At 41.5% G+C, this 14,764-nt stretch overlaps 1 protein-coding gene across 1 annotated transcript; it reads right to left on the reverse strand.

The window, feature by feature from the left end:
* Window positions 1-6,169: 6,169 nt before the first annotated feature.
* Window positions 6,170-11,923, reverse strand: BCR41DRAFT_386491 (hypothetical protein). Its single transcript, XM_022027796.1, has 4 exons — window positions 11,311-11,923; window positions 10,103-11,119; window positions 8,406-9,989; window positions 6,170-8,256 (listed from the first exon to the last, which is right to left on the reverse strand). Exons 1-4 carry the CDS (start codon window positions 11,713-11,715, stop codon window positions 6,286-6,288), a joined length of 4,977 nt encoding a protein of 1,658 aa, XP_021881467.1. The 5' UTR covers window positions 11,716-11,923; the 3' UTR covers window positions 6,170-6,285.
* Between the last annotated feature and the right edge of the window lie 2,841 nt (window positions 11,924-14,764).

Below are 14,764 nucleotides of genomic sequence, written 5' to 3' on the forward strand. Positions count from 1 at the left end.
TTTGAGTAAACTCCCAGCCATTTTCGGTCTTGCGAGTGTAGCCAAGTACTTTCTGCCTCTTGGCTTCAAATTTGAGGTTAAGACCTAAATTAACACGTCGATCCGTCGATCGATACACGACATAGAGCGACGAAGTCAGTTTACTCAGGATCAACGCAGAGATACCAACTGTTCTGCAAACAACGAATGATGGCATGTATATTGTTTCCGCCAAAGCTTTTTGAGCAATCTCTTGTCCAAATTTCGGCTCTTCTGCTGAATCGCTTGGAATCTAATGATATCAACAAAAATGAGAAGGAAATCGCACAAGCATCGTTAGTCTCCAAAAGTATTGTATTTGAGATTCAATGCATACTAAATACCATATGCTTACGGCGACTCGAAGCGCTAAGGCATGCTCTGAGTGTGCGATCACTTGTGCAGGACATCCATAGTGGCCCTCTCTGCCTAAGAAGAAGACCTGCGATTCCATTGGAAAGTCTTCGCAAAGTGATCTTGGAGGCTCCTCTTTGGTTCTAGTGTCTGGATGTTTGACAGAATCGACAATTGTCTGAATTGCAAACTCTTGCTCCTCTCCGGGCTTACAGAAATCCTTGACTAAGGCCCCATTCATTTCTCGTTTAAGACCCTTCAGTAACAGAACCTCGGCCGTAAACTCAATATCTCCGATTATCACTCCAAATCGCTTCGTGTACAAAGTTTCAATCTTGTCCACGCGTTTCCTCCAGGTATCGAAAGTGTTGGTACGATGAGGGGTCTGGATGACCACCTTGTTCCTACCTTGAAGCTGCACTTCATATTTAAACATCTCATCCGAAATAGATGACACAACACCCTCCTTTAGGAATGGCCATCCAACATAAACGCGTTTACCGATTTTGGATAGTGCAAGTTTTTCTGGCTTAAGACCTTCAAATCTGTTGACAATGTTGACGACCATAGTCTCATTGCGAGATGGCGCCTGGAATACCTGGACGCCATGGAATCCTAGGCTGCCTGTATGTTGGATAGTGTCTAATGAGGGAAATCCAAACAGTGCGTCGACGCCCTTGAAGGCTCCTTCGCAAAGACCCTTCCTTAAGGATGATACACCTTCAATAGTGGGAAGATGAAAGATGGACTGCTTGCATTTGCAGTCCCTGATATCAGGGAAGAATGAAGGTAGCGGTGACGGATATATTTCCGAAAGACTTTCATCGCGCATGAACAATGTGCTCTCTCCACTGGCGTTTCGTTCGCGTTCCTCCTCAGTCAGTAAATGTTCTTTAGATTTCATGGCTGCTAGCAGCCTTTCCTGGTCAATAAACGGAATTTTGACAATAGCCTCCCAATCCTGCTTCTTGCCGTTCATATCCAGTTCAAAATCTTTAGGATAGAAGTCTTTAATAGGCGACGACTCCATGACAATCAAATCCCAATACGCTTGTGGAATATGCTGTTTACTGGCCTCTGGCAATACTCCCATTAGTTGCTCGTATGGCTTGAATGGCTGGCCAAGTTCAAATGGTAGTTTGAACTCCTCCAAATCCACCAAATCTATTTTTTTTTTTTTTTAAAAAAAAAAAAAAAAAAAAAAATTAGGATGAATTATATTACTGGTTGATTTTTTTTTTTTTTTTTTTTTTTACCTGATATTTTGGGAGCATAGTGATAAGGATAAAACCATGCCCAAGATGCCACTCCTCGGTAATAATAATACAATACCCATTGAAGACCTTCGACATATTTGAACACCATGCGACGAATCTCTTCTGGGGTTTCAAGCTCTGGCTTAGTCTGTATGAAGAAACGGGTTCAGAGTAAAGGATAAATGACAGTAGAAATAAGAATAAAAGCTTCATGAGACGACGTCTTGATATACAACATCTCAGGCAGCTAAATGTGTAATAAAGTCACAGGACAAAATAGTCAATCCAAGGGTAACTACTAACCAAATAATAATCTTGTTTCCACTGTTTGAACCGATCCTGATATACATTACGAGCCTTTTCATCTCGAAGCTCCTCGTTCTCAATTGCATCTGCAACAATTGTGGCTTGATCGTACTTGCGCATAATACGAGCACGAGCTTCCTGAGATTCTACGTCCTCTTCATCCTCCTCTTCATCAAACTCGATAAAAATGTGTTTATCACCATTCTCTGTCTCAATTCCGTGATGAACCTCGATTGCCGACGCTATTTTCTTTACAAAGCTCCTGTCACTCGAGTTGAGCGTTTTTGGAAAATGGAGAATTTCCTTACGCTCTAAGACAAAATCTTTGATTTGATCATAGAGGTCTTTTTGTCGCTTTGTCATCACTGTCAAGTTTTTAAAGATGAACTTGTCAGTTTATCGGTATTAAATACAATTCGATACACTCATTTGCTTTCAAAAATAAAAATAAAATTAACATTACCAATTTCATTAGCATTTATAACGGGTTTGCCCATACGCATTCCTTGCCTATGCTTGCCTTTCTGACCAGGAGCAGGGGTAATGATCAACTCGGCCATCTTTCCTCCAATATATTTGAGGTCATCGCATTCTGCTTCAAAAGCTTCATGCTCGATTACCTCTGCCAGTTCATGAAACATGGCCTCGACACGTTTCATATCCAGGACACCCGAGTCCTGAAAATAACCACCTAGCTGTGGTAATAACTTCTTGTAGATGTTAAATAAGAGGGCAAGAGCACCTTCTGCAATGTGCAGATTGGGTAAATGAGGCAAGAAATCGTTTCCGACAAACAGACATATTAAGACAAAATCATCAATGATCCGCTCCAGATCGTACGGGAAGGGTAATGAGTCTTGTAGAGAACAGAATTCTAAATCAAGATATTCTCGTAGTAGCGATAGATGCATCAGGAAAAAGTTTTGAGTGTCGATGCTCCTAATACCAAATTCAGTTGTTGAGTATTATGTATAGAAAAGAGTCGTCAGAGGTATATATTAATACATAAATCCAATGCATATTATCAAGCAGTAGAGTAGGCTCAGTTAAACTTTCCAGACACAGCACAAATGAACTGCACCTTCCTGGGGACATTCACAAGGACATTACGGTAAATAAAGAACTTACCCCTTCTTCTTATTTGCCTTTCCAAATGTGACTTCTTCTCGTAGCAATGCAAAATGAGGTTCATGGCTAAGAAGACCCAGCATAATGAGATCCGCATCAAGACCATATAGACAGTGCCTTGTGTTCGGGTCATAATCCTTCTGAGCTTTGGACAGACGGATGTACTCCATGATCTTGTGTTCACCCTCTCCAGGGACTTCGTGCCCAGACAAGATGACTTTGAGGTTACGCCAATTGGCATCCTCTGTAATCTTTTTAGAAATGAAATACTTCAGCTGTACCGACAATCTCTTCATGAAAGGCGTTCCTGTTGATCAGTGCGAAGCACGGACACACAGATGGAAAGTGGCGAAGCAAAAGATAGAGATTGATCAATAAAATGTAATAAAAAACAAAACTAAAAACAAAAATAAAACAAAAAACACAGAGTTGTATTCTTCATACCTGGTGTGATACAATTGCGATCAAATTGCTCCTCTTCCGGCAGCTCTTCACCTTTGGCGATGGCCTTGCGCTTGGCATCCTCCGCATCCTTGGCAGTACGGAAGCGGCGGGAACGCTGCTGGTTCATCTTTGCACGGGGTGCAACACCTAATAGACCAATGACCGTATTTGGTAAGTTGTTGATTTTGTTAGTGAGTCAAAAAAAAAAAGGCAACCAACAGGATACTGCGCCATGAGGTAGACCCAATAAACAATCACAAACTACATTACCATCCACTGCCATAAAAAAGACTTTTTGTGGCCTGATCTTCAAGAAAAGGTGATCAATATAGTTAAAGATTGCAAGAAAGATCCTATCTTCTGATAGACGGAAGTGTGCATCGGTATCATTGGGTAGCGAGCAGTTGTGGATAATTCCATTCATATCCAGATACAGGTTGTCTAATAATGATAGTGTACCCAAAAAAAGAAAAAAAAAACAAATGTCATTATACTCCTCTTCTTTTCTCTCCCACAGATCAACATATCCAAGAAGCATTTTGCTGGACTTTAAGACAGTATGTTCCTTCGATTACCAAATTCTGGGATGGCATTCTCGGTGATCAACTGAGAACATAATGGATATCTCTCTCTACATTAATTGGGTAGAGAGTCATAAAAAGAAAAAAGCAGGCAGATGGGTTGCATGTGTGCCAAATTCACATGTGAGATTAGTTTTGACTATGTTCATTAACCCACTAACAACGGTAAAAGCTCATTAATTGTATTTTTTTTTATTCTAATCATTCATCTGTTCACAACTCTATGATGTCAAAGCATCTCTCTTAATTGACACCATGTCTATTATTGAATTACCCCATCCATCGGAAAAACTTTGGCACTCCCATGGCTGTATCTCGGTTTCTCTGTCTATGTGGATATGATGCGAGTGAAAAAAAAAAAGTATACGCGCCAAGTGTATTGTGTTGGTCTAAAGAGAAAAGCTTATGATGTTGTAGCTGCTACTATTGCTGTGTTACTTGTTATTGCCAAATAGGGTATGGCACAGGAAAAAAAAATAGAAAAGGCTGGAGAAGAAAAGAAAAAGAAAAATGTAGGGAAGAAAAGAAAGAGAATGGATAAAAAAGAGAATGTAACTGCGGCGACTTGAAAAGGTCCGAGAACAAGGTTGATGAGGAGGAACAAGAAAGATGAATTGAATTGAATTGAATTGAATTGAATTGAATTAAATTGACCCTCCACATCATCGTTTCTCAGAAACAAATAGGACGCGTGATCACCCTTAAGACTCTACGCAATTGCTTTCTTTAGTTGCCGTTTCTTTCTTAATTTGAGTCCAATGCGATCCTTTATTGATCAGCCTTTTTGACCTGGGTGTTAGGCCTCTCCAAAGTCCTGGATTGCAACTTGAAATCCTAGAGATTGGCCTCGATCTTCTCGATGATATGGATGACCTACTTGGTCTGCTCATGCTCACGAACTGAGGTCTCGATCTCTATAGTCAAGTTAACATTATAATCGAGTTCAAAAGTTTCAGCTAGAAGATTGACATTCTCCTTGGAGAGAGCGTAGAGGGCCTTAGTAATGCTAACAGTGCCCTTCATCTGGTCAATTGATCAATGGGCTTCTCAACAGCTGTTTAATATCTTTTGAAGGATGGAATGGGTCTTGTAGACATGGCCATCTCCAAACCCGCCAAAAGTGGCAAAAAAAGCTAAGAGAAGAGAACCAAAGGCTTCTCACTGAAGATATAGATCTCTTAGGAGGTCAATTAGCTGGTAACGTTGGTAAGAACAGTAACGTATGGATTTTAGTGGGTGGCGAATTATCAGGGTGCAAATCAATGATGCTCTGGGCCTTTTTCTTGGGTGAAGCTTACTTTTCAATGGGTGAGAATAAAACAGTGAATACATGGGCGATCAGCCTTTGTCACGGTATATCCATGTTGGGAAGATCTTTTTTCACAAGGATAACTGGTTTCATCGATTTGATGGTCTGTGTGCTGGTAATATCATACGATCATTTATGTCAAGCACATTCTCGATTATGGTATCCGAATATCTTTCATTTGTCAACTAGTTGAGCCATGGTCCTTGATAGGTGTCATTCCAGACAGTGTGAATAAAACTTCTATCTCGTGTTGAATTCACAAGAGCTCTTTAGAAAGCAAGGCGACCAAATGTCGGATGCTTTAGACCAAAGCAAATTAACCACTTTCAGTGCAAAATAATTACTAATATGGAAAATATATACCAAACACATTCGCGTCAGAGACTGTGGGGTGCTGAACAGCAAGCATAGAACAACGACAGCTAACAACAAATAGGCTCATTGATAGAGTAGGGCTAGATAGCATGTTGAACGGAACAAGAGCCAGATTCTAGAGTTATTGCAAAGTTGCCTTAGGCCCTTTCTTGACATAGTGTCCCTGGACAGTCCGAGCATATTGGAATGGCGCTCTATTGAATGCTAGTGTATAGTTGCAAATGCCTCTCTCGGGCACATGTGTTGCCCACTGTGTATCTTTGTTTATATCTTTTTCTATAGACTTTGATGCTCCTTATCTGAGAAACTTCTACTTAAAAGACTGAAAGCTATGATGACGATGAAGAGGGATCAAAATGATCGTTCAGTGATCAATAGTGAAAAGTTGAGACTTGATGGAGAACACGAGCGTTCCTTAAGCGATCAAGAGCAGCAGAAGTATCCATCTCAGCCAACTGTTATTATTATTAGTAACATATAATTAATGGGACATCTATTAACCTAAAAAATACTTCTAAATACTTTCGCCGGACTCCTTTTCGTCATTTGCCTTCTGTTGACCTTCACCCTCACCTTCACCTTCACCTTGTCCTCCTGTTCCTCCTTCTTCAAGCTCTGTCAATCGCTGTTGCAGCAGTTTAACATTCTTCATGCCCTCTAGAGCAGCAAGCTTACTTCCATTTCGTGCCTTCGCAACAGTATCCGTCTTGAGTCGCTGGATATAATATTGTAAGTGTTCTATATCCGTTGTAGCCAGCATTTGATCTATGCTCGCATCTGAGCCAAGCCGCCCATCATCCTTCCCTTTTTCTACTCTTTCCTTCCCTCCTTCCTTCTCTTCTTCTTTTATTCCATTCTCATCATCCTTCGCACTCGCGATCACCTGCAACTCTGAGCCTTGTGATACAGCACCAGCAGACTTGTTGGTTTTGTATTTGGAATACATATCCGGTACATTGTTACTTCTGCTAGTAGCTTTTCGGGTAACCATACGACGACGAGCCATTTCTTCATCATCGCTATAATTATCATCTTCTGCATCGTTATCAGCTGCCTCATTATTTGGTGCTGGCATTGTAGTGATTGAAGAAGCAGGCGTTACATCCGTAGTTCTCGCTGCTGCAATATCGATGGGAACGACAGCTACAGCCTTGACAACTCTCCCAGATGTTTGTTTAACTCCGGTATCATTACTTCCTCTTTGTTCCTTTGTTCCTTCCACTTTGTCGTTATTATTATTATTATTATTATCATCACCATCATCATCATCGTCATCGTCATCGTCATCGTCATCGTCATCATCGTCGTCATCGTCATCATCCAGAAGCTGGTCCTCGTCTTCCTCACTTGATGCCATCTCGAGCATAATTTCCTGCCATCGTGTCTCTAGGGCCTGAGCACGCTTTAAGGCAATTGATGCCGATTTCTTGTCTCCCTTGTTCATTCTTGCGGTGGCATATGACTTGGCTTGTTGGACATATTGCCAGAGCTCCTCTGGATTGGAGATTTCAAGTAGTCGTGCCAATGGTGTCGAAATTGGCATCAGTTTAGGTTTATTACTCTTGCTGGTGGTCTTGTTCTTTTTGGGCGGCGTAATTTCCATCTTAGCCTGTTCATCTACTTGGTGATTTAGTTCAGTCTCAGACGTGGTTATGGTTGCGACCTCAGACTGACCGTTTTTATCAGTGCTAGTGGTTGATTGAATCTCTTGGATTCCCTGAACACTCATCGCATACGAATCAATCAAAGAATCAATTTGCGCAGATAATGATATATTATCCTTGTTATTATTCATCTGTGCAAGGCTTGATTCATTCATCTGATCCTGATTTTGAACCTCAGATTCTGGCTCGTGGTCATCTGGTTGGATTTGATGTATTTGATCATCATATGTCTGATCACGGTCGCCTGCCAGTAATGATGCTAAATATTTCTCTTGGTCTTGCTCCGAAATCGATATGGAATCCGAAAGAGTGTATAGGGATACAGCCTCTTTGCGTTTAGCGCTCCACCATCGCTTCTTCGCCTGCTGGAAGGGGAATTGTTGGGCTAGCATACCTTGTCCAGGACCAGAACTAGCAGTGGGTTGCGTTGGATTGAAAGCGAAGCGAGTCACAATGCCTGTCAGCTCCTCAGTAATATTCAGCGGTCGATTGTCATCCGTATCATGTGAAGCAGAACTTGTGCTGGGACGGCCGCCAGGAAGGGATGAAGTGCTGGCGCTGAATATACTAGAGCGATTGCCACCCCTGAGAGAGCTCAGTGGAGACATTGATGAATGCATGGATGTTGCCTCATCCTCATCAACTATTTGTCCAGCAGTTCCGGTCTCTGGCTCTTTGGCCTTACTGTTCGTTTTCTTCAGACCCTTGTTGACAAGGACTTTTTCGAAAGATTCAAGTTGGCTCACCCAGGAATCCCAGTTGTCAAGTGCGGCAGTATCATCACTTTCCTCCAAGCTGTAGTCGACAAGCTCACTTACAGGCTATTTTTTTTTTTTTTTTTTTTTTTGGAACACGGAAAAATATTCTCATTTTGGTCAATATTTTTTTTTTCTTTTTTCTTATTTTTTTTTTTTTTAAAAAAAAAAAAAAAAAAAAAGACAACCAAGTGCATTCTTCTTCTTTTACTTACCATAACAAAACCAACGACGTCGCGGTTTTCTGGGACTTCAACTCTTTCCATCAGAGGCCCCTCCAGTTCTTCCTGGTATTCGTAAGGGACGTACTCCTCACTTTCACGCTTCTTCTTTTCTTTTGATGTAAACATAGTTGAAGCCAACACTAGCGTTTTGTTATTGTTGCTGCTATTCTCAACGCCGCTTTGGATTAAACCCCTTTGGGCCTTATCACTGTGTACCAATTTGACATCCTCTCCAAAACTACCTGTCTGACTAATTGTTGACAACAGGAGTGAATTGCTATCCTGCTCCAATGAAACTTTGCTATTATTTTTTTTCGACTTGAATATATTGAATGGTCGGCTCTTGGATTTTTTAGAAGATGGTTCAGAGTCCACCGCAGCAAGGTTCTCCATCTCGGCTTCAGATGGATTGTGTTGCTGCTGCAACTCCAGCGGCTCATGATAACCATTTGCGCTTTCGGATGGTATTGGGATCGGAGAGGCCGTTTCATCAGATAAAGCTGGCTGCCTCTTTGATGATGATGTGTAGGTGGTTCGAGGAGCATAGGAAACTGGAATGAGCGCATTAGGCGTATGAGAAGATGACGCTTCGGAGGTTTGTAGCGTTGGAGGAGGCACTGAAGATTGCGACCCAGATAATGATGCATTCGCCATCTGTTGTAGTTGGTGTTGCTGATGCCAGTTCGACGGGCCTTCCATATTTTGATATTGGTCTTGCAGGCGATTTCCTGAAAGGTCCACCCCCAACCTCTGGCCACTAGGTCCTAGTACTACAGCTCTTGACATTTCACTCTCATGCCTGAGCGAAGAAAACGTTGGTGAACCATCCATGATTTCTGCCTGTTGTACAGTATCGAGCGAATCGTCAACATCCTTGGCCCTCTCTTTGCCTTTATCAATGGGAGTGGAGGTTTCCATCTTTTTGCTCTTGCTCTTCTTGTCTTTCTCACTCTTATCTTTACTTTTGTTTTTCTTTCGTGGTATAGAAGGGCTGCCTCCAAAGAGCGCCTCGTCCATCAGCCTCGCTACCTCATCAAAAGACTCAGTCGTACCATCCTTCTTCTTCTTTTTACTGAACCATTTGCTTTTTAAGTTTGACCTCTCAGCTGTCTCCTGTTCAGGTTCTGTCGTGTTTTGAATAAGACTTGGATCGATACTGTACGAAGAATGTTGCAATTGAGTTGCATGGCCAAGCATCGGTCCTTGAGGATGAACTGCCTCTCCCTGCTGTGGCGCTACTTCGCCGCAAACATCCATTGTATGTGGGACCGAGGCTGTATATTCTGGGTTCTGGCGTGTAAGATAAATTTCAGGCTCATTCACTGGGGGAAGGGGTTTATCATATTCATGAGAAGTTTTCTTTTTGTTGTTACTATTGCTACTGCCGGTCGATACCGCCATGTCCTTAGTGCTTTGTGAGAAACTTCCTGGAGCAAACGTAGGAGCAAAAGGCTGTTCGTCCGAATAAGAGGAAGCGTTGTGCTTCAAAGCCGGCTTTTTACTAGATTTTTTCTTACTCTTCGTGCCTTCGACAGTGTCCGTATTATTAGATGGAGTTTTGATCTTCTCGGTATCCTGTGTTGCATGCAATGATGTTATTTTATTTGTATGCAGATAGATTAGCCCAAATAGAGCGCCTTTGCCAATTTACAGAGTATAAAATGTGGTTTTCATTTTAGCTTCTTTACCTTGCCCTCAAATGCGCGCGCACGTCCTTTGACATCCGCGATATAAAATGGATCGACATCATCATCATCATCATCATAATATCGAATGTGATGGTCATAGTCTTCCATCAGAGATGGAGTCTCTGAATGATCCAACGGTCGGCCATTGCTGTTAATATTAGCGTCGCTATTAGTCGGCCGTTGCTGTGAAGCCTGCTGCTGGGAGTATAAGTCTGCTTGGATCCCTGGGTCAACAACAAAGACGTTATCCAGGGCTGCATGAGAAATCGATGGGACTGGCGAATCTTGCCCTTCCAAGCTGCTGCCATTAGGGGATCGGTAAGGAGTAGAAACATTTGCTTCCCCAGCTGAGAAGGACTTTGATTTCTTTTTGCCAAACTTCCATCGAGAAGATTTGCTTGATGATGGGGGCGTTGGATCCTGCTCCATGGATTGAGATGTTGGTGGTGCGTGTGTTGGTGTGTGGGTCATAAAAATAGGCGATGCCGCGACCGGTGAAGCATTAGGGGAGATTGTAGTCGGGACGGAGTAAGGTGGGGAGATGTACCCATGATTGTTGCTACCAGAATGGACGATGTTGCTATTATTCCGGTAGTCAGTATATGAAGGCCCATAGGAGCCATATTCTTCTTGTACAGAATTTGATGAAGATGGTGGAGCTGGTTGGGTTTTGGGTTTTTTCTTGCTAAAAAGACGACTACTGCTGCTGTTACTTTTATCACTATCCTCTACTTGTGATAATGGCTGTAACAATGGTTGTGATGATAGTTGCTGGGGATATTGCGATGGTTGCGGTGGAGGAGGTTGGTACTGGTGTTGCTGCTGTTGGTAAATCTCATGCGACAAATACTGGTCTTCCTGTCCATAGAGAATGCCTTTACCATTTGTAAACGAGCCACGGCTCTCTGGTGTTCGCGCCTTTATAGCAGGTGAGGAGGAAGACGATGAAGAGTCTCTTCGACGGCCAGACTTTGCACTGGCTTTTAATTGGATCACTCTATCAAGGTAAATGGCTTGCTATTACGAAATCGAATTCACACAGAAAAGTTTTTTTTTTTGCTTGCATGATTAGTCGGTGTTCGTGAATAAAACACAATGGCTCTGTCTTTCGGGGAGTTTCACTTGTCCCTGTCGAATAAAACACTCAAAGAGCAAATAAAAAAAAAAAAAAAAAAAAAAAAAAAAAAAACCAATATATACAGACGTACAATTGCAAGCATTGATTGTTTCTTCTTTTCACTACCGCATAGAGGGATGACTCGACCGAGATCGTTGGCTGCTTGGGCATACAGGTTCGCTGCCACAGCCGTCTCTCCAAGTTCGTCTAGCTGGACAGCCTGCTGAGCTTTGACCAATGCAGCATCAAATATGCTCCGCCAACCATTGTCCGTCCAATTCTCTTGTGGCTGCTGCTCTCTCCCATGTGTTGTGTTTGGGCGTGTACGAGAATGCAATCCATCCGCTTGTTGCTGTTGCTGTTGTTGGTGGTGGTGAAAAGCATCCTGTGTGAACGCTGAAATAGACTGATTGGGATGCCCTGGCGGAGGAGGGGGAGCCACTGATGAGTTGGTCAGGGTAACAGACCGATGGCTCCTAGTCGAGGAAGATGCCATTCTGAATTAGATGAAGAATGAGAGAAACAAGGAATTCAATGTGCTTTATTTATTATTATTTTTTTCTGTTTGATTTTAAGAGTATAGAAGATGCAGAAGTGCTGTGGAGGGGCAATCGAGTCAAAGTGTGATTAAGAAGAAAGGAAAGAGAAAAGAGAGAGGAGGGAAGATCGAGGATAGGAAATGGAGGAAAAGAAAGAGGCAAAGAGGCACAGAAAGAGAGCAGGAAAAAGAGAGCTCAGCTCCACCTGTCTTTACTTTATGAAATTGACAAGAGCACGCACTTTATAGTTGCTGATGAATATGACTGGTTCCACACTCAGCTGTAACACAACATTTTCATGATGCAATATAATGTCGGGAACAAGCAGGCCATTAATAACTAATCCTCAGTTACTCACCCCACTTCCTTGAATCCTTGGCATTACTCAACCTTTTCTAATTTTTATTTTTTTTATTTTTTATACTTTTATCCTCCAGATTGGTCCTCTTGTACCACTGCACAATACATGTAAAACTGTAGAAACATTAATGACTGAGAGCACAAGCATAAGCATGGCATGAATTGTTCCAAGCACAAACCAAATTGTCCAGGCACTAATTTCAAACTTATTGTGTAACAAACAAAAATGAAGCAGAAGATCACGAAAAAAAAAAAAAAAAAAAAAAAAAAAAAAAGGTTTGTCATTCGAATTCACTTGAGAAGAGATGCTATCAAAAAATGATATTGATACATGTACTTATCCATCTTTTTGTAGGGTCGTAGTTGCTTCCACTCAACCTTCGGGGTAATACTACTAGAAACACTTGAAAAATTCCGTATGCAATGAGAGGGATGGGGTGATCACTCTCTGTCAGACGAATCTGGTTGACATGGAACCAGCTCCATGACTACTCTTTTAAAGTATCTCCATCACAATGGAAAACCACGATCAGGCTGCGCCCTCCTCCATCCCGGGTAAGCGGTTCTTCAGCCAGCAACGGCTTTGGCAACGGCAAAAAAGAGATAGTCATTTTGAGAATACATGATCTTTTCGTTACATTTGTGCTTATTGGCTGCGGGGTGATATAAATAAAGTTCCGCCACCAATTTCGCTTATAATAAATTAAATGGAGAAACATAAAAAAAAAGATAAATAAAACACAAAAACTCGGTGAAGGTGTAAGAGCCTTATTTGCTGTCTTTTGGAGTTGATGTATAGTGACCCAAGTTCCGTACAGCAGTGGTTTTACCCAATCAATGAACTAGTGTTCTATTATATTGAACCGACCGTTTAAAGAAACCACTTGATGACTTAAAGTGCCTATATTTCAATCAACATCACCCTTGGGAAATTAAGAGCTCAGTCGCAACGTGCTTTTAAGGAACATTAGCAAATAATGCTCCTCAGCTGACGATGGCCTACAGTTATGTTGCGCAGCAGGGAATAGCCAGACTGCCATTCCCTACCGATCTGTCATGTTAGGTCTTCGATTTTGTCAATGCTGCTCCTACTATTGCTCAAATACCAATGCAAATTTCTTCCTGAGCTCCATTCCTTTCGAACGTTGAATACCTTTTTCAATGCGGCCTCTACACCATACCTTGGTTAATGGCGGGTTCCTTTGAGAGCTTCCTCACATGTTTGCAAAGGCCAAATCGATAAAACACTTTTTTAAGATGCCATTCGTGAGGTTGAAATTGACATTGATTTCTTGACCGTACTGAGCCAGCCCAACCCCTATGTTGCCTCTCAAACATTGCATCCAACGCAAGGTTGCAAAGAGACTCTATCGTCTTATTGCCCTAAATATCCTAAAATGCGCTTCTAGATTAAAAAAAAAAAAAAAAAAAAAAAAAAGAGAAATAGCTTAATGACGGTTTTGGTCTCCCTAATACCATTGATTATTCTGCGCCATCAACGGCTCCGACGCCTTTGCATAGTACGGGCATAAACATGAGGTCTTTTCTTTTAAAGGCCACATCCATCCATTAATAGTAAATCTCATCTGGTATCGTGTCCGATGTTAGTTCTTTGAACGTAGCTGTAAGTACTAAAGTTGTGTATGATGGCTTGTGGTCTTTGACCTTATTGGAAAGTGCTTCGGACTTGGACGCTACTGCTGCTGCTATGACGGGCCAGCTGCTTTCTTCTTAAAATGCCAAAGTACGTGCTGGCAAGCTCACTCCGGATTAATGTCCGAGTCGATGCCATTATCCCCAAAAGAGAAGTATATACCATCTTTTTGATGGCGAAATATGATAATAAAATCAAATCATTCAGTCTGCATTCAAGACGGAATAGCGCTGCCGAATACAATTTTCGAATACAATTTTTAAGGTTTAATCGTGTATGAGAATACAATCCTAAAAAATAATTCGAATTCAAATTTTTGTATTCGAAATTCCTATTCTCTAATTCGAATTACTTTTTTCATCATCATATTTACATTCAAGACCAAATACGACCCATCGAATACAATTTTTTTTAAGGCTTTGGCGTGCATGAGAATACGGTCTAAAATTTTAGGTTGTCCAATGGAAGTGAATGTAAACAAACAAACAAACAAACATTCGAAATCGTATTCTCCAAAAAGGTGAATTCAATTTCGAATAACAATTTTCAATTTTGAATTGCTTTCTTTTTTCTCACGTACGGCCCCTTAAACATCCCTGACCTTTTTTTGTCTCTTGCGTGTTTTCTTGTTCTTGCTCCTTTTCATTAATTACACCATGACAAACCTCCAAAACACACCCTCGCATAGAGTCCTCGCCAAAAAGTCATAAACTGGATATATTTTTCAGGCTTTTAAATTGAATAGAATACTTCCACTTTTAGACGCAGGAAAAATACGTACAAACTCAAAATTTTAATTTTTACGAGAGCGTTTTCGATTGATAAGAGGCTCGTCCTCAGACTCGCTATCCTCTATCACATTAAACATGCTTCCAGCATCTAGCGTAAGATCCACTATCTCAGGGCCTAGGGTAACAGCTTCAGCTCGCTCTTGATTTAGTACTCTAATGAGTTCTGCATCCCACTCACTATTGTCGACTTTGAAAGTGTCA

The sequence above is a fragment of the Lobosporangium transversale genome (genome assembly GCF_002105155.1).
Source record: "Lobosporangium transversale strain NRRL 3116 chromosome Unknown BCR41scaffold_18, whole genome shotgun sequence".
Lineage (NCBI taxonomy): Eukaryota > Fungi > Mortierellomycota > Mortierellomycetes > Mortierellales > Mortierellaceae > Lobosporangium > Lobosporangium transversale.

Bases quoted from the DNA above. Each gene is read 5' to 3' on its own strand.
- BCR41DRAFT_386491 (XM_022027796.1), bottom strand. From the start codon at position 11,715: ATGGCATCTTCCTCGACTAGGAGCCATCGGTCTGTTACCCTGACCAAC. The intron at 9,990-10,102 runs GTAAAGAAGCTA...CATGCAACACAG, and splicing joins CGCGCGCATTTGAGGGCAAG to GATACCGAGAAGATCAAAAC. The intron at 8,257-8,405 runs GTAAGTAAAAGA...AAAAAAAAATAG, and splicing joins ACGTCGTTGGTTTTGTTATG to CCTGTAAGTGAGCTTGTCGA.